At 46.9% G+C, this 20,195-nt stretch overlaps 1 protein-coding gene across 1 annotated transcript in view; it reads right to left on the bottom strand.

Annotated features, from left to right (window-relative positions):
- DNAH1 (dynein axonemal heavy chain 1) overlaps positions 1-19,468 on the bottom strand; it is a 79,029-nt gene extending 59,561 nt beyond the window's left edge. Inside the window, exons 1-7 of the mRNA XM_052639227.1 lie at positions 19,133-19,468; positions 18,249-18,321; positions 15,833-16,007; positions 15,248-15,404; positions 14,227-14,359; positions 11,824-11,985; positions 11,002-11,254 (exon numbers count right to left, since the gene is read on the bottom strand). Coding sequence (XP_052495187.1) covers positions 11,002-11,254; positions 11,824-11,985; positions 14,227-14,359; positions 15,248-15,404; positions 15,833-16,007; positions 18,249-18,321; positions 19,133-19,468 — 1,289 coding nt within the window. The remainder of the gene's footprint in view (positions 1-11,001; positions 11,255-11,823; positions 11,986-14,226; positions 14,360-15,247; positions 15,405-15,832; positions 16,008-18,248; positions 18,322-19,132) is intronic.
- Between the last annotated feature and the right edge of the window lie 727 nt (positions 19,469-20,195).

The following is a 20,195-nucleotide window of genomic DNA, read 5'->3' as shown; positions in this document are numbered from 1 at the left end:
GATGCTGGGGAAACTGGACAGCTACATGTAAAAGAATGAAATTAGAACACTTCCTAACACCATACACAAAGATAAATGGATTAAAGACCTACATGTAAGACCAGAAACTATAAAACTATTAGAGGAAAACATAGGTAGAACACTTGATGACATAAATCAAAGCATGACCCACCTCCTAGAGTAACGGAAATGAAAAACAAAAGTAAACAAGTGAGACCTGATTAAACTTAACAGCTTTTGCACAGCAAAGGAAACTATAAGCAAGATGAAAAGACAACCCTCAGAATGGGAGAAAATAAAAGAAAATGAAACAATGAGCAGCTCATACAACTCAATGCCAGAAAAACAAACAACCCAATCAAAAAGTGGGAAAAAGACCTAAACAGATATTTCTCCAAAGAAGACATACAGATGGCTAACAAACACATCAAAAGATGCTCAACATCGCTCATTATGAGAGAAATGCAAATCAAAACCACAACGAGGTATCACCTCACACCAGTCAGAATGGCCATCATCAAAAAGTCTACAAACAATAAATGCTGGAGAGGGTGTGGAGAAAAGGGAATGCTCTTGCACTGTTGGTGAGAATGTAAATTAATACAGCCACTAGGGAAGATGCTATGGAGATTCCTTTAAAATCTATGAATAAAACTACCATATGACCCAGCAATCCCATTCCTAGGCACATACCCTGGAAACCAAAATTGAAAGAGACACATGTATCCCATTGTTCATTGCAGCACTATTTACAATAGCTAGGACATGGAAGCAACCTAGATGTCCTTCGACAGATGAATGGATAAAGAAGTTGTGGTACATATACACAATGGAATATTACTCAACCACAAAAAGGAATGCATTTGAGTCAGTTCTGATGAGGTGGATGAACCTAGAACCTATTATACAGAGTGAAGTGAGTCAGAAAAAGAAAGATAAATATCATATTCTAACACACATATACAGAATCTGGAAAAATGGTACTGAAGAATTTATTTACAGGGCAGCCGTGGAGAAACAGGCATCGAGAACAGACTTATAGACTTGGGGAGAGGGGAGGAGAGGGTGAGATGTATGGAAAGAGTAACATGAAACTTACATTACCATATGTAAAATAGACAGCCAACGGGAATTTGCTGTATGGCTCAAGAAACTCAAACAGGGGCTCGGTATCAACCTAGAAGGGTGGGATGGGGAGGCAGATGGGAGGGAGGTTCAAAAAGGAGGGGATATATGTATACCTATGGCTGATTCATGTTGAGGTTTGACAGAAAACTACAAAATTCTGTAAAGCAATTATCCTTCAGTAAAAAAATAAAAAGAAAAGTTTTTTTTAAAAAAAACAGGTTAATAAGAAGCAACATGATAGAGAGAAAGATAGGATAGAGTCTCTGATGAAAAGAAAACAATGGAACAGAGCTAATATCTAAAACAACAATTCAAGAAAAATTTTCAGAAATAAAAGAATATCTGAATTTAAACATTTAAAAGGCCGATTGTGCACCTGGGAAAAAATATCCAGAATGATCAACTCTAAGATGTACCCTAGTAAAATGACTAAAGATGAAAAAAATCTCCAAAGCCTCCAAGGAAAAAAAAAATCAAACAACTTACAAGTGAAGGGGATTTTGACATCAGCTGTCTCAAAAGCAACATACAAAGCAGGACAAGAGAACAGCATTTTTAAAAGCAAGGAACAAAAGTATATGAACCAAGAATTTTATATCCAGTCAAGCTGTTATTCAAGTTTTAAACATGCAAGAACTCTAAGAACACGATACCTTTGAGCCCTTTATCAGGAATCTAGGAGCTTCAACCAGTCAAGAGACTGATGGGGTTCAGGACACACCACCTAAAAATATGGTACCTTGGCACAGAATGTTCTAAGATGAAGGATCACAAAAACAGAAGATGCAGGAAGGATTCTCTGACCTTCCCCTTAAGCAGGTCATAAGACCCTCAAGTGAGAGATAGCTCCCCTTATCTGGATGAAAGAGACATCGTTAGCTCCAGGATGAAGGAGGCCAAGAGGGACCTGAATGTGCAGACCTTGTTAAGGCCCCCCAGGCGACTCAGTTCATATCCTTTTGTCCTATCACACTTCCCGCAACCTTCCATTCTTCATCAGACCTAGTATAAAAACACTCAGGTTTAACCTCTTCGTCTTTATTTCCATATGAATGCTCCCATGTCACATAAAACTCAAATAAGCTTCCCTCTTGTTAATCTGTTCTCGGTCACTGACACGCAGCCAAGAACCTAGAAGGGTATAGGAAGGGAGAGGGTATCACCTCTCCTGCAAGATGACAGGGGAAACTTCAGGAAAAGGGTTCATGTACTTAATATAGTAGAGATTGAAGGTTAACACAGAGAGATGAAAGTGGAAGAATATTATCTTAGAATACTAATTAGAAAAAGGTAACTTAAAATGGGAGGAAGAAGGGATGAGATAAGTAAAATAAGATCAAGTACTGTTGCGTAGGAAATAGAAGGTTAGCAGACACATTAAAAACCGACAAACTGCAGAGTAGAAGGTTAAATAAGGAAGCAGGAAATTATAAGCACTGTAAAAGGATAAGCACAAAAGAAACCAGTAAAATGAAGGTACAAACTGTCCTAAATACCAAAAGAAAAATTTTAAGTAAAAGAACAAAGAAAACGCATTATGAGGAGAAAGAAACAGTATCGTATTATAACACTCATAATTTTAATGTGAAACAACATGACAGGGATGAGATCAAACGTATCAGCCGTATCCATAGAAGTGAATGGGCTTGACTCACTTTTCACAAGAAAAAAGATTTTTAGTTTGACTCACAAAGACCCAACTATATGGCGATAACAACAGTCCTACCTGAAATAAACTAATTCAGAAGGATTGAAAATAGAGGGAGGGGCAAAGATTATATCTATCTATCTATATATATATATTTAATGGAAACAACACCAAAAAATCCCCACCAAGTTACAATTCTGATATCAAGCTAAGTAAAATTCAGGTCAAAAAGCATCAGACCTGATCAAGGATACTTTGCTAAAAATATCAATTTATAATGATAATATAACACACTTCTCTCACTGGACCAGAGGAAGTGAAGATGCAGAAGATGTAAATAATATAACCGATAAGGTGGATTTTTATGGAGTATATGTATATATAAAACTTTTGTACCTTAATAACAGGACTACACCTCAAGTGCAAATGGAACAGTCACAAACACTGATTACACACTGTCATACAGAAAATACCAGCAAGTTCTATATAGCAGAAATATTATAAATAACACTCTCTGGTCTCAATACAACAAAACTAGAAATTACTAACATTTTAGCAAGTAGTTTCCATATGGAAAAAAGTTAAAACCTTATATTAAACTCTATGATGAAATAGAAAATAAAAATCAAATTTTTGTAATAAAAAAAATGAAGTACTACATATCAGAATCAGTGGACTATGGCATTTTTAAAGGTATCAGAAGAAAATTCATAGCCTTAAATCCATTTATCAACAAGAATGTAAATAAGTGAATTAAATGCCCAGCACAAATACACACGTGCACACGAACTATGAATATAGCAAAACACAAGCCAAAAGGAAGGAAATAATACAAACAAAAGTAGAATGATAACGATGTAATAAAGTCAATCAAATTAATAATCCTAAATCCTATGTTTTAAATTTACAATCCAAACAAATCACAAGTAACTTAATAAAGTAAAAAAGAGAACATAATTCTACAAAATAAGAGGTGGCTGAGGAAGACAATGTTAAAATGAAAAAGATTTTAAACCATATTGCATATTTCTATGCAAATATATATTAAAATCTAGACAACATGATAATTTTCTAGAGAAATAAAATATAACAAAATTGACTCCATTGGAAAAAGAAAGCTTAAGTAGACCAATTTCTGTAGAAAAATTAAGTTACAGAAAAACTAAAAAAACACCACGTCCAAATGGTTTATGAAAGGATGACCACATAGCCCAACAAAACCTAATACTACATTAAGAAATGATACACCATAGCTAAGTGAGATTTATTAAAGGATTGCAAGGTTGTTTCAATATTCAGTTTAGTTCAGTTGCTCAGTTGTGTCCAACTCAATATTAGAAAATCAATTAATATAATTCACCATAGGAATAGATCTAAGGAGACAAACATGATTATCTCTATTGGTATTTTTAAATGTATGACATTTTTAATACATTTAAATGTACTTAGAAATATATGACAAAAATTTAAGAAAACAGAAATCAACAGGTACATTATTAAGTAAACAAAACCCCAAAGCTAGCATTTTTCTTAATGGAGAAACACTAGAGGTATTTCCACTAATATTAGGAACAAGGTAATGACGCCTACTGTCTCCACTACTATACAATATTGTTACTGGAGGAATTAGAGACTGCAATTAGACAAGAGAAAGTAACTAGAAGACTGCATGCGTGCTAAGTCGCTTCAGTTGTGTCCAACTCTTTGCGACCTTATGGACTGTAACGCTCCAGGCTCCTCTGTCCATGGGATTCTCCAGGCAAGAATACTGGAGTGGGTTGCCATGCCCTCCTCCAGGGGATCTGCCCAACACAGGGATCAAACCTGCATCTCCTGAGGCTCCTGCATTACAGGCGGATTCTTTACCACTGAGCCACTGGGGAAGCCCAATCAGAAGAATAAGAATTGGAAAATAATAAGTAAAATTATCTCTATTTCTAGACAGTGTGCACTTAGAAAGCCCTAGAGAATCAATGATAAATTCAAACAGTAAATGATTTCAGGAAGGTAACAGAATGTAAAATAGTACAAAGAAATCAATCAATAGATGTAATAGTAGAGAAAGCCCATTCATAACACCAACAAAGAAGATAAAATATTGTATTAACCAAAAAATTCATTTGGGTTTTTCCATAACACTGTATGGAAAAATGCAAACCAAATCTTTTGGTCAATCCAATACTTAATGAGTAATGTGCAAAACGTACATGAATAAAACTTCAAAGCACTCCCAAAAGACACAAAGGTGAAACTGAATAAATGGACAGACATGCCTTGTCCTTGGATTGGTCAATTTGAGATCCCAAAGACATCAGCTATACCTAAGGTAATTTAAAAACATAATGCAATCCCAATAAAAATATCAAACATTTCCAAAACAGACCTAGAAAAGCTGATACTAACGCTCACATGGAGAAATAAGCATGGCAATTCCCTATCAAAAACTCAACAACTTGTTTTGCAAAAACATAAAAATCCATCCTAAATTTCATGTGGAATCTCAAGGAACCCCCAAATAACCAAAACAAACTTGAAAAAGAAGAACAAAGTGGGAAGACACATTTTTCAATTTCAGAAATAATGACAAACCTACAGTAATCAAAATATGTGGTACTGGCATAAAGACAGACTGATAGACCAGTGGAATAGAGAGTATGGAAATAAACCCTCACATAACCAACTGATTTTCAACAAGAGTGCCAACATCTTTCAATGGGGAAGACAGGCTTTTTACTACATCGTGCCGGGAAAACTGGATATTCACATGCAAAAGAATGAAGCTGGACCCTTACCTAAGACCATGTACAAAATTTAACTAAAAATGGATCAAAAATCTGAACATAAGAGCTAACACTGTAAAATTCTTAAAAGGACACATGGAAGAAAGGTTCATGACGTTGGATTTGGTGCTGATTTATCCATGATGCCAGAAGCATAACAATAAGGAAAAATCGACAAATTGGACTTCACCAAAATGAAAACCTCTGTGTCCTAGTTACACAAAAGACACTATCAACAGAATAAAAAGGCAACCCATGGAATGGGAGAAAACATCTTCAAATCACAAATCTGATAAAGGATTAATATCCAGAGTACATGAAGAACCAAAAATACAAGCAACAAATTTGAATACACATTTCTCCAAATAAGAATACACAAAACAGCCAATAGGCACATGAAAAGATGTTCAACATCACTAAGCATTAGGAAAATGCAAATAGAAATCACTCTTTAGAATAGCTACTATAAAGAAAAAAACAGAAAATAACAAGTGTCAGTGAGGATATGGAGAAATTTGAATCCCTTGTGTCCTGCTGTGGGAATGTAAAACGGTGCAATTGCTATGGAAAACAGGATGGTGGTTTCTCAAAAAAAATTAAATACACGGCTTTGCCAACACCACCGATGTCACCTGTAGCCACCCTGTACCACCCCACCATGGTCAATCCCACAGTGTTCAACATTCACTGGCAATGTGAGTCCTTGGGCCATGCCTCCTTTGAGCTATATGCAGACAAAGTTCCAAAGACAGCAGAAAACTCTAGTATTCTGAGCACTGAGGAGAAAGGATTTGGTTATCAAGGTCCCTGCTGTCCCAGCATTATTCCAGGATTTATGTACCTGGGTGGTGACTTCACATCCTGTAGAGGCACTGGCAGCAAGTCAACTACAAGAAGAAATTTGATGCTTCCCTGGTGGCTCAAAGGTTAAAGCGTCTGCCTCCAATACAGGAGACCCGGGTTCGATCCCTGAGTCGGGAAGATCCCCTGGAGAAGGAAATGGCAACCCACTCCAGTAGTACTCTTGCCTGGAGAATCCCATGGACGGAGAAGCCTGGTAGGCTACAGTCCACGGGGTCGCCAAGAGTCGGACACAACTGAGCGACTTCACTATACTATACTATCACCCTGAAGCAAAGGGTCCTAGCATCCTGTACATGGCAAATTCTGGACCCACATAAACAGTGACATTTTCCATGTACACCACCAAGGTTGGGTGGCTGGGCTGCAAGCATGAGGTCTTTTGCAAGGTGAAGGAGGGCACCGATACTGTGGAAACCACAGAGTGCTTTGGGTTTGACATGCACCAGGTTTGGCAAGACTGCCGAGAAGCTCGCCATTGCTACATGTGGACAGCTCTAATAAATCTGACTTTTATTTTATCTTAACCACGGACCATTCCTTCTCCCTGCTCATAATAGCCTATAATCTTTGTGCTCTCACTGCAGTTTTTTGGGTTTTATGTTTTCCTTATCTCCTCCAAGTGTAGCTGAATTACAGAGTTGAATTTATGATAATGAGACAAAAACTAAACAGCAACACATAGAATTACCACATGATCTAGTAATTCCGCTTTTGGAAAAATTTCTTCTTGTAGTTGACTTGCTGCCAGTGCCTCTACAGGATATGAAGTCACCACCCAGGTACATAAATCCTGGAATAATGCTGGGACAGCAGGGACCTTTTCTTTCTCTCCACTTCTTCTCAGGAGAATAGAAAGCAGGGACACGAAGGGATCTTTGTACACCCATGTTCACAGCAGCATTATTCCTAAGAGCCAAAAGGCAGGAGCAATCAAGGGTCCATCAACAGATGAACAGACAAACAAAACGTGGTGTATACGTATAATGGAATATTATTCAGCCTTAAAAAGGAAGGGAATTCTGGCGTGTGCTACAACATGGATGATACTAGAAGACATTATGTTAAATGAAAGAAGGAGTCACAGATGGACAAGTAATGCATGATTCTACCCATATGAAGCACTCAGGAAGTCAAATTCATAGAGAGAGAAAGGAGAATGGTGGTTGCCAGGGGCGGGGTGAGAGGAGAAGGGGCTCTTATAGTTTAATGGGTGCAGAGTTTCACTGTGGGACAATGAACATTCTGTGGATGGATGGCAGTGATGACAGAATAATAATGTGCATGTACTTAATGCCACTGAGGTGTACACTTAGAAATGGTTAAAACGGTAAATTTTATATTATGTATATTTTCCCACTATTTTTTTAAAATAAATCATTAAAACAAACAAACATGCAAGAATTGCCAGAAAAACACTGAAAGGGAAAAGCTATTAACACAAAGGGGGAATGGCCTGACAAGACATTAAAACACAGTGTAAAATATCTATAATGAAAACTGTACTACAAGTGTATAAACAGACACAGAACAATGGAATAGAAGAGAAACTTCAGAAATAGACCAAAGTACATACAGGAATTAGTGTCTAAAGGTGGCCTCTCAAATCACTAGGTCAAAGATAGAGGTTTCAACAAATGCTGATGGGTATTAAAAAATGTTTAATAAACACTAGTCCTTTGGAAAAGGATAAAATTGGGTCCATACCACACACCATTCATAAGGATGAATCAAGGATATAAAAGGCAAAAGCATGAAACCATACAAGTTCTAGAAGAAAACCTCAATATAGGGAAAGACTGTAACTATGATTCAAAATCCAGATGTAATAGAAGAAACGGCTAATAAAACTGTTTACATATTTTTAAGTTATACTGTGGAAATTACCATGTGTTGTGCTGTGCTTAGTCGCTCAGTTGTGTCTGACTCTTTGTGACCCCATGGACTGTAGCCCACCAGGCTTCTCTGTCCATGGGGATTCTCTAGCCAAGAACACTGGAGTGGGTTGCCAGGCCTTTCTTCTAGGGGTCTTCCCAACCCAGGGATCGAATCCAGGTCTCCTGCATTGCAGGCAGATTCTTTTCCATCTGAGCCACCAGGAAGCCCCAAAATTGCCATAAGCAAAATTAATATACAGTTGACAAACCAGGAGAAAATATTTACAACATGTATCACATAGCTAAAGAACCAATATCCCTAATATATAAAGAACTCTTAATATTAGAGGGAAAATATCCCAAAACCTAAAAGAAAAAAAAATGAGCAAAAAATGTGGACAAGTCATAAAAAAGATATAAAAATTGCCCTTAATCATATGAAAAGATTCAAAAGACATTCAGCCTTACTTGTAATACTTATAGACTTACCTTCCAGACAGGCAAAAAAAAATTTAATAGTATAATAAGCAGCTCACTCTTGACAAGGGTGTGGGGAAACAGGTACTCTCACACATTGCTGGTGGGCGTACAAAATGCTTATGGAGGAAAAGCTGGTGATCAGTAAGCACTTATCTTTTTGCCTAGCAACTCCACTATGCAGGAGACCCAGGTTCAATCCCTGGTCAGGAAGATACCCTGGAGAAGGAAATGGCAACCCACTCTGGTACACTCGGAGTATGGGAGAATACTAAAACTACACCTCCACCAGTATCAGTATACAAGTGCACAAGATTGTTTATTTGTAGCACTGTTTGTAATTGCAAAACGCTGGAAAGTACCTAAATGCCTATGCATTAGCAAATGGTTGAATAAACCATGATACATGGTACATCCACACAACAGATGACTGCTGCTGCTGCTAAAGTTGCTTCAGTCGTGTCCGACTCTGTGCGACCCCATAGACGGCAGCCCACCAGGCTCCCCCGTCCCTGGGATTCTCCAGGCAAGAACACTGGAGTGGGTTGCCACTGCCTTCTCCAATGCATGAAAGTGAAAAGTCAAAGTGAAGTCGCTCAGTCGTGTCCGACTCTTAGCGACCCCATGGACTGCAGCCCACCAGGCTCCTCCGTCCATGGGAGTTTCCAGGCAAGAGTACTGGAGTGGGGTGCCGTCGCCTTCTCCGCAACAGATGACTATGCAGCTGTAAACAGAGAATGAACTGAAAAGGACTGATTCCCAGGATGCATCATAAGTGAAAGAGGCAAAACAGGAATGAGTATCTATAGTGTGCTACTCATCATGTAACAGGGGGGATAAGAAATATATATATGAGAATATCATTTGCGCAAAAAGAAATCCAGAAAGGATAAACCAGCAACTACTGACATTGGTCACCTATGGGTGAGAATACAGTAGAAAAGATGGGAGATGTGGATAGACTGAATGAGGGTGAAGAGTACCAAATCTCTGAGTATATCTTTTTGAGTAATATATACTACTGACTGTGTGTTATGTATGTGTATATATATTACATATAAAAAGAAATACATACATATGTGTGTACATTTTCTATATATTCAATACACACTACATATATGAATTATATATATTCTATAATATACATATACTTATATCATGCTTCTATTTTATATATACACATATATGTACTTATTTATAAAATAAATGGACCAAGCTATAGTTCATCAAATGAATGAATCACACTCAGGAGGATGGGGAGAACTAAACCAAGTAACTTTTGAACCTAGTATTTGCACCAAACGCCCTCAGGCTAAAAAGGAAAAAGGAAACTAAACAAATATCAAAGATTACTTATCAGAGCTTATCCTCCAAAGAGGACAGATTAGCAACTGAAATTACTCTGTGTATCCTAGGTCTGAGCAAATAAGTAAATACATTATGAAGAATAAAAGCCAAGTTTCTTTTAGAAAAAGAAGTAAGAAAAGCAAGTACAGGTAAGAATGAGGCCTGTGGTTTGAAGTAAATGTGAAGGTATCAGTATGAACTCATGATTTTTGACAGATCAATAGGTAGATATATAATAATTAGACATATGTGTAGAGGCTCTATGTAACATAATGTAGTATAACGCTATAATATGATATAATGTAAAATAAATAATATGTACAGCTTAGGTCTATCTGCTAGGGCCTCAAATCATTGATTTCCCAGGACCAATAAGCACATCTTAATGCCAACATCTTGTCTTCTAAACATGGATTCTCCACCAAGAGGAACCACGGCCCCTTGGAGAAATAGCTGATTTCAGGGCTGGGTCTGGGAAAGTACAAGATGACCCTGGAACTTCTTGCTATGCCAGAAAGTAAAGACATGCTCAAAGAATAACAGAAATATGAACAAGAGGACACAGGAAGCAGCCTGAAGAGCTCCCACTGGCCAACTCTGAGCCAATTTGAGCAAGAAAATTAAAAATGGTAGTAACAGATTATAACCCTTGAAATAAAATTAAGAATCCATGAGTCCAAATTGATCAGGAAAGACCTGGAGCTGAACAAGGCATTGTTCAGGGTCTAAAAAGTCCACAGTACAGTGGGCAAGACAACCCCAAACAGATGAGCATGGGGAGAGCACCCCTCTCACATAGAGGGCAGCACGAGCTCCCTACTGGACAGCTCCCTGGAGGAGGGGCTGCTGGGTGTGGGGAAGGGTCTGGGTGGGGAGGACTCACGAGGGCCCTTTGCGCATCCGAGGCGTGCTCATGGCCCACTGCTTGATCTTGTTCAGGCTCTGCTCACTGACGAGCCGCTGGCCCTCAGAGGGCATGCAGTCCACGTACAGGTTGTACAGCAGCAGCGCCTCCGTGTTCTTGCGCAGGGCGCTGGCCTCAACCACACGTCGTGTGAACACACGTGGGTCCTCAGCACAGAAGAGGAGCTGGATCCTTGGCACCCAGTACTGACAGATCAGCAGGGGTGGCCTTCCTGGGGTTGGGTGGAGGGACAAAGGAACGGCCCGTGGGGCCCTCTGGGCAGGAGCACTAGATTCCAGCCTGGCTCCGCCACTGATGCATGGTGGCCCTGAGCCAGTGACCCCATCCTGTCTGTGAAAGGGGTATGACAATCCTCCCTGCACTGCCCACATCACAGGTTGTCATGGTTGGACGTGAAAGTGCTTTGTTAACTGTGAAAAGCTGGGCACAGACAAGGGGTTCCACAGGGGTGGGCTACTCAAGTGCCCATTCCTGGACTCCACATCCAGGGTGGACATCACTCATTGATGGGCCTCGGGCTCCTTCTCAACATGACACTGAAAACACCACTGCCAGCTGCCCAGGTGACATATCAAATAATGGCCAGCTGCCCTTCCTGGGGTCTCTGAGTGGTGGGTCCTCTGGTCCCCACTGCTTCGGGGACAGACAGCCACAGGAAAAGAGAGCAAGGGGGAATCCAGACCTCAGCTGGTTATGCCCCGGACAGGGGCTGGCCTCAGTCACAGGCCAGGCCGGGCCTGAGCTGGGGGTCTGCCTGAGGCAGGGGCAGAGACCTCGTACCTTCAGGCGTGACCCCTCCATTCAGGATAGGCTTCCCCATCTCATCCCGCACTAAGCCATCCTCACTCGTCTTGTGCACTAGGTACAGCTTCTTCTCCTTGTCGTAGTCCAGGACACCGACATTGCACCATTTGTACTTGAGCTTCTGACTCTTGGGGTCCTCTGAAACAGGAGGGGAGTCTATCAGTGCTCCCGGCTGTGGGGTGGAGTGAGGCTGCTGCCTGTGGGCAGTGGGTGCTAGGAAAGGTCTCGGTGGTCACTGATCTGGCTTCTCTCCTGCCACACGGACTCCCTTTCTCTGGCTGCAGCAGAGCGGCTGCAGCTGAGCTGGGCAGGAGGAGCCAGAAGGAGCAAGCCTCTCTGCTCTGGTCTCTGCATGGCTCCATCAGGGCAGTGAGAGACACAGGCCAGCAGGGCTGGGACCGGGAGGCAGCAAAGCCTGAAGCCAACAGATTCGGTTGAGGATCTAGGTATAAAGCTCACCACATCCCAGCTGGACCCTTTCAAGGCTGAGGGAAGTCCTGAGGCTGTATGTGGCAGCTGAGCCCCCAAGCCCCTCCATCAGAGCAGGGCAGGGTAGAAGACGACGGCTACCCTGCAATGGCTTCAGAATGGGCCTCGGGGCCTGTTTGGTCAGAATGCACCCATGCCCTGGGCTGAAATTTTTGACTCCTCTCGCTTACCTCCTGCCACTGCCCCCCTCCCTCATCCCTCTCCAGCCACAGTGGACATCTGGCTACTCCTGACTCTAGAGCTGGCTCCTGGCTCAGGGCCTCAGTGGCGGCTTCGCCCTCTATCTGGAACAGTCTTCGCCCACATCACCTCGATGCTGGCTCGTCCCCTGCTCAAGTGGCTTTTCCTTGGAGAAGCATCTCTGCCTACAATAGCACCTTTGCCCCGGGCACCCTCTGACCCTGCCTGCGTATCTCACAGAGCCTGAAGTCATACTGTGTACACATCCTCTCCAGGCCAGAATTTCGAGGAAATGCCAGGCAGGTGAGGACAGGTGTGATAAACCTCACCAGCTTTGGTTCTGTTTGATTTTTCCCTTTTCGTCCTAATTAGTTTCCTTCCTAAAAATGCTGACCTGTTCTTGGCTCAACTTAGAGGGAAAGATGTCACGAGAAGCCCCCAGCAGAAAGCTGAGGTCCCTGGCAGAAAGGCTCCCGACCTGTCCCTCCTCCCATTAGAGCGGCCGCTGAGGGCCCGGGCCGTGTGAAGCGGAATAGGCAGAAGCGCCTCGGGGAAGCCACTGACTGGTGCATTTAAGGTTAATGCAGCCCCAAACTTTCTGCTTTTATCACCAAGTATCAGAGATCTGGGAACAACTGAGTTAAATTATTTTTGTAATTAAGTCCAAAGTAAAGGGATCATTCTGGGTTTCTTGTCTAGTTCAGAGAAATTGATTCCAGCATTAATGCGTTTTTAAATTGAAACAAACACTTACAGCTTGCACAATGGACTTGCTGTGGGCCCCCTGGAGGTTGAGCAGTCTGAGAACCAGCGGGGCTCTTAGAGTCCTGTCCCCGGCCTGGGCACTGGCCTAAATGGGCTCACTCCCCACTCCACAGCGGCATATCCATGCACCGGGCAGAGAGCAGAGAGGCCCTCACCCTGCACAAGGGGACGGCCACCTTCAGTCTCAAGACCCGGACCTTCCCAGGAGGACACCTACATGGAGACTAGTCATGCAGGTCAGCCTGGCTCTGCTCTGGACGGCAGCGGACTGGAGAGTGTCCGAGGCTGCCAGGGCAGACCTGGGGCCAAAGGAGAGACAGACACAGACAAGTTTAAGGTCTGGCAGAAGTGTGCAACATTACTGTGGGGATGTGCATGTGGGTGTGACGGCTGTTGTGAATGGGTGACTGTCGGCATGTGTGTTTGTGTGGCAAAAATGTGCGTATGACTGTGTACGTGTGTGAGGGATGGTGGGCGAGCGTGACAGTGGGCTTGTGAATGTGTGTGTCTGAAAGCAAGTATGTGAGTGTGTCATAGTGTGTGTGATGTCCATGCAGAGGCAAAAGCCAAGAGGCCACAGATACAGGTGGGGCAGAGGAGTTTCTGGGTGATAGAGTGGGATTGTGCCCCTTATACACACTTGAACATGTCTAATAAGCCTGCCTATTTTTCATTACCAATAAATCAAAGACTTTTTTTTTAGACACCACCCAGCTGTCCCCTCCCCAGCCCACCAATCCATGGCATCCTTGGCCCCTGCCTTTCCTCCTGTGCGGCCAGCCCGCTGGCCTGTATCCCAGCTGGGAGGGAGGCCTCAAAATGTGGGGTCACCGCCTCCCACGGTTGAGGCCCAGGACAGCCGAGGAGTCCGTGGCTGGGTTGCTGCCAGGACAGCATCGTGCAGACCAAGATCCTGTCCTCCCTGCCGGCGCTTGCCCTGCTCACCGTGCCCCAGGAAGTCATCGGTAGGCAGGAGGGCTTTGCCAGGGACAGGTTTCCTGTTCTGAGACCCTGGCTCCAAGCCCATGTTGATCCACTCGATGGGAGTCCGGCAGTCAAACTCCTCGTTGTCAAACACCTGGGAGGAAACAGCAGGTGCCGGGCAGAGGCAGCTCGCCCTGGAGGCCCCTGTGGGCTGAGCACGCAAGGCTAGAGGTGCCCAGGTAGCCTCCTCCCTGGATGCAGATGCTGATGTCTGGGGACCAGGGGCCCAAGTGGCCCCTCTGCTGCTCACAGGGCTCTGTGAAAGCCTGTCCAAAGAAGCTACCCTGAGGTTCAGGCACAGGGGTGACTGAGGACTCTGAGCAGGCCCTCTCTTCCACTGGCCAGGACCACCCAGCTCAGGATCGGTGGAAGAGGCAGTCCTTGGATCTTCCTGAGCACCCACCCTGACTCAGAAAAGATGGTGACTCGGGTTGTCAGGAGGGTAATGTGCATCGAGATTCCACTCTGTCTCCCCAGACGCACTGCCAGGCAAGAGACAGTCAGGGCCATGGAGAGCAGGGCAGGGAGGTGGGTGAAAACCAGAGCAGGCTGTGATCTCTCTCCTCCCTGGACTCCATTTCCCCACAGAACTCCAAAGAGGCTAAACCAGTGCCCTCCTCTACCCCAGCTCTCTCCAGCCCAGGGACCCCAGACGCAGTGGTCAAAGGGAACTGAACGCTACCCACAGTCCCCCCGGGCCACTTCTTGGTGCCCAAGGAGGGGTTGGGGACAGGACTCATGCACAAAGGCTTCCCCAGTCTCCCAGAGAAGAAGCAGAGAATCAGCATCCCATGGGTGCTAGGCAGCCCCCTGCCACCATGCACAGCCTAGGACACTGAAACTCCCCCTGCAGAGCAGATGTCCTGTTTGACACGCAAGTGCTTGTCATTGCCAGGGGATCCCCCTTTGGAATCTGACCCCTCTGCTTGGGTCCTGCACCCCCATCTCCTGACCATCAGCTCTCTGTGGACGCTGGACTCACCTTCAGTGGGAGATAAATGGGGAAGAGAGGGTCGTGACCCTGCTCAATAGTCTGGGGGTTGTGGGGGTCTGGGTGCCTGGGCATGAGCTTGTCGGAGTCGATGCCCTCGTTGGCCAGCAGCTGCTCAATGTCCAGGCTCAGGTAGAGCTGCTTCCTCCTGCCCGAGGAAGACAGAGGGAGCTCATGACATCTTAGCTCAGGTGAGTCACCCCCTTGGGTGTCAGCAAGGGCCCATGGAGTTGAGGCAGTAAAGGTGGGGCTCAGGGGCCCCTCCAGGGCCCTATGCTCTCTGGAACCCATGAGGAAGTGGTGTGGTGGCTGGAGCCGCTCTCCAGGGCCCCAGACACCCTTGCATCCTGCCTGCAGTCCCACCACATTGACTTAAGAGCCACCCTCCTTGATTTCACAGCAAGGAAAGCAATGTGTTTCCACTAAGCAACCAAAGGGCTAGAAGAGCTGATTGGAACACTTGCAACACAGACCCATCTGGGTAACCTCTGCCGTGAGGATGGTCACCTAGCTGCCTACCATCCGTCACCCCTTGCGGTGGGCAGATGCCACCTCCCACTGCCGACCCAGCCATACCTCTCAATCTCAATCTTGCGGGGGCACTGGCCCGGCAGCACCATGTAGGGCACCTGCACTTTGGGCTCGTAGGCCTGCAGCGGGAAGTCAGTCTGGGTGAGCAGCTTGGTGGTGGACCCGATGTGCTCGCGCTCCAGGCGCTCCTCGAAGTCCTCAGAAACCTCAAAGGTTCTGACTGCGGGCAGGGGTAGGGGCGGGGACTCAGGCTGGGGCCTGACACCCCCAGCACCATGCTGGGCAGGGAACAGGCATGTGACTTTGGGGAAGGGGGAGTTCAGAGTGGGCCTGAGGCAGGGAGAGGCCAGATGTACACTGGGAGCCCCGGGGATCCTGAGCCTGGAGGACAAGGGGCTCTGGCAGGCCTGTTTTGGGTCACGCTCTCCCTGCCCAGGGCCAGTCTCCTCGATCGTTCTCCTCCATGCTGCCCATGACCCTGGTGCCAGCGGCTTTTGCTCAAGGCAGGTGCTGAATCAAGCTACCCACCAGGATTACAGCTGGACAGGAAGGTGAAGTGGTAGCTCCCTGCATGTCTGGGTGGGTTCCTGCCATCCCCGCCTCACAGGCCCTGCCAAGCATCTCGGGGTCTGAACGCCATGCACTCATGGGACTGCTTCCAGACGTAAGGCATCCTGTTCACTGTAGGAGAGGGTAGCACCACCACCCTGCCCCCACAGGATCCCCCAAGTCACCAAACGGCCATCCCTCCTCAGACAGGCTTCCGTTCCAGTTCTGAGGGCAGGGGCACTGGAGAGAGACCCACTGGTGGGGTGACATTTCAGTTTCCCGGGACTCAAGATGTTAAGTGGGAAGGAGAGTCTCAGCCAAGCCAGAGAGGTGGGGAGGGGGTGTGGGGAAAAGCTTCGGGGGACGAGCCACCTTTCCCAGGGCTGGGTGGAGGGGGGCCTTTGGACTGCTCAGTGATGGCCCCCAACCACTCCCCTGGGAGGTTCTAGTAACCCCCTCCCTGGGCCTCACATCTCTGGGGTCAAGATGCAGCCACATTGCAGGAGGGTCCACCTTGGGTGTACCCACTCTACAGGCTCTACAGAAGCTTCCAGAGGCTGAGCAGGGGCCATCCTCCTGCAGCGAAGTCGGCTCTTTTATCAGAGCTGTTGGGTGCTGAGGGAACCCCACGCTATCAAAAAGCCCTGGACCGGAGGCAGCTTTCAGATCCCTAATCATTTGCTCTTGAGCCTGTGGGTCCGTAACACACTCCACCCCCAAATCCTGAGCTTCTGGGCCTGGTCCTGCATCTCAGGAGCCAAAGATGAGCTAGGATGAGGACAGCAAAGCCCAGCCCATACCCCTGACCCTGCCCCTGCAGGCCCAGAGCGCTAGGCATCTTCCTAGGCCTCCACACAGCCTTCTGCCAAGAACCCTGACTGCCTGTGACCCTTCGGGGCCGCTCTCCTCATGTGGGCGGGGACACAAAGCTGCTGACCACCCCTTCTCCCATCCCTGTCCCCGCCATGGATGGTGGGAGCACCATTCCCAGTTCCCCACAGCCCTTGATCTGTCTGTAACCATTTTCTAGGCCAAAGATACTTGTAAAACTGCTGACAGCAGTAGGCTGCATCCTCAGATCACTGCACAGAGGCACATACATGTGATGTTTCCTCTGCCACCTCTGGGGAGTCACAGACCATCCCCCTCAAGAGCCTGTGGGTCCCAAGAAGACAAGTCTGGACAGTGCCAGCACACAGCCAGGCCTCTCCTGGGGGTAGAGATGAAGGGCAGACAGCCAGGACCATGGAGGATCTGGGCCTGATCGAAGGGGGTGTCCTGCCTGCTGGCTAGTCAGGAGGGTCCCCACCCAATTCCTCACTGCCTTTCAGGTCCCCTCCCTGCTCACTGCCTCTCTTGGAGCCACCCTCTGCTCCCTTCTGCCACTGGGGGCTGCCCTGCACCCTGCAGGCCTGTCCCAGGCCTTACAAGACTCATCACGTAGCCTGAGAGGAGCATCCTTCTTCCCCTCCCCAGCAGTGACCTTCCTGGCACCTTCCTGCTCCAAGCCCTGTTACCGGTACTGTGGCCTGAGCTGCATAACAGCTCAGACACAATCTTGAACTCCTCCAAGCCCGTGTTCCAGGGGAGGCAAGAAATATACCTGTCAATTTCCCACTGTCCCCATCCAGGCTGAGAGAAATGAGGCTCCAGACCTCAGCAGCCCCAGTGCATCTGGGTACCCTTGCCACACAGAGCTCTGCCGAGAGTAATGACTAAGCAACTGTGCTTCACTGAGCACTCACCATGAGTGGGGCCCTTGCAAAGCACCTTGTGTCTTATTATCCCCATTTTAACAGTGGGGGAAACTGAGACCCTCAGCCAAGAGCAGACAATCTCCCTCAGGCCAGAGGCCCTGCGTTTGAAGGCACCCACCCACCCAGCCCCGCTGTGGGGCTGGAAGGTCACTGACCTTCTGGGGTGAACTTGTCAAGGTCGGCCTGCCACAGGAGGTCCAGGTTTGTGCAGGGGCCATGACACACTTCCTGAAACCAAACCCCACAGCCTTGAGGGAGTGTAAACATCCTGAGGGCAGGCAGGCTCTGGAAGGACCCCCAAGGCCAAGTGTCTCCCCTGAGCCCACTAGGCTGCCCTCCAGGGGCTCAGGGACAGGGATGGGAAAGAATCAACGGAGAGGAATTTGCACAATTCCTCACTCAGAGGCCAAAGTGGGTGACAAGCTATGGCCACCTGGGACACCCTGGCCCAACCCCACTCGGCTCATGCGCAGGCCCCCTCCTCTCTCTGAGAACAGTCCTGGCGTGTGTCCAGGGGCTGGGCCACAAGACAGAGGTCCTCTGCCTAAAAGCATCCTAAGGCTGTACAGGACCCACGGGGCTCTTTCCACCCTTCCCTAGTTATATCCTTCCCTTCTCCATCCTCCCCCGCCCTCCATCTCTCTACTCCTCTGCCTGGGCCATGGCCTGTCAGGGATCTCCAATCTTTGTACCCTCTGTTCCCCCTGCCTGGAACACCCTCCAGACCCCATCCTACCCAGCAAATTCATACCTATCTTGTAGATCCAAGCGGTACACGACCCCGTCCCAGGATCCCCTCCCCAGCCAGAGCTGGGGGCAGGGGTGGGGAAGTATTTCCCCACCAACCCACTGCCCCATGACACTGGCATACGGATGACAATCCTCGTGTGCTGTCACCAGGGATGGATGGGCAGATGGGTGGGTGGGTAGAAAACTGCTAGACTGATAGGCACATGGATGGATGGACGAAAGGAAGAAAGGGCAAATGGAACCCACAAAGAAGGTTCAGGCTTGGTCAGGGCACGGCTGCCACACTCACCCCAAGTTTATCCAAGCTTCCGGGGCTGAGGATGTCAGAGTAGAACCCGCGCTGCTTCATCAGGGGGTACTTCTTGTCAGTGCCTGTCAGGGGCAACTTCCGGGGCTGCCCCAAGTCTGAGGGCATGGGTGGGGTCACGGACAGGGGTAAAGGTGGGGTCTTAGGCTCAGGGCTTGGAGGAGGTTTCTGTGACCCAGAATCTGGTCCCTGAAGAATCCTCCCCAGGTCACGCTCCAGGTCTTTCAGATTGCACTCGGGGCCCGCGGAGGTCCATCTGCACTCTTGGCCCTGAGAGGCCCTTCCTGGGCTGTAGCCTTCTCTGTTAGGTTGCTCCATGCTGCTTTCTCAGGGTGATGTCCCAGCCAGAGTTCCTAGGACAAGATACTGACGTCCACTGGGCCCTGGTGAGCCTCAGCTCAGCTCCCAGGGCCACCAGAGTATAGGGATGTCTAGTCGGCCACCCCAAAACATGCCCCAGCCCCAGGCATGGAGAACAGAGAGGAACACTCTCCTAATCCGAGTATTACTCAGCCGCAAAAAAAAAAAAAAAAAAAAAGCCATTTATAGAAACATGGATAGACCTAGAGATTATCATACTAAGTGATGTAAGTCAGACAGAGAAAGACAAATACCATGTGATGTCACTTACATGTGGAGCCTAAAATATGGCACCAATGAACCTCTCTGTAACAGAAGCAGACTCAAAACATAAAGATCGGGCTTGTGGTTGCCAGGGGTTGGGGGTAGGGCTGGAGGGAGAAGGATGGACTGGGAGTTAGGGGCTGGTAGATGCAAACTACTGCCCACGGGATAAACGGACAATAAGGTAATACTGTATAGCACAGGGAACTAGATCCAATCTCCTGAAAACGTGAAGTGAAGGTCGCTCAGTCGTGTCCGACTCCTTGCAACCCCGTGGATTATACAGTCCATGGAAATCTCCAGGCCAGAATACTGGAGTGGGTAGCCTTTCCCATCTCCGGGGGATCTTCCCAACCCAAGGATTGAACCCAGGTCTCCTGCATTGCAGGTGGATTCTTTACCAGCTGCGCCGCAAGGGAAC

Source organism: Budorcas taxicolor, chromosome 1 (genome assembly GCF_023091745.1).
Source record: "Budorcas taxicolor isolate Tak-1 chromosome 1, Takin1.1, whole genome shotgun sequence".
NCBI classification, from domain to species: domain Eukaryota; kingdom Metazoa; phylum Chordata; class Mammalia; order Artiodactyla; family Bovidae; genus Budorcas; species Budorcas taxicolor.
This window is presented reverse-complemented; position numbering and strand designations above follow the sequence as displayed.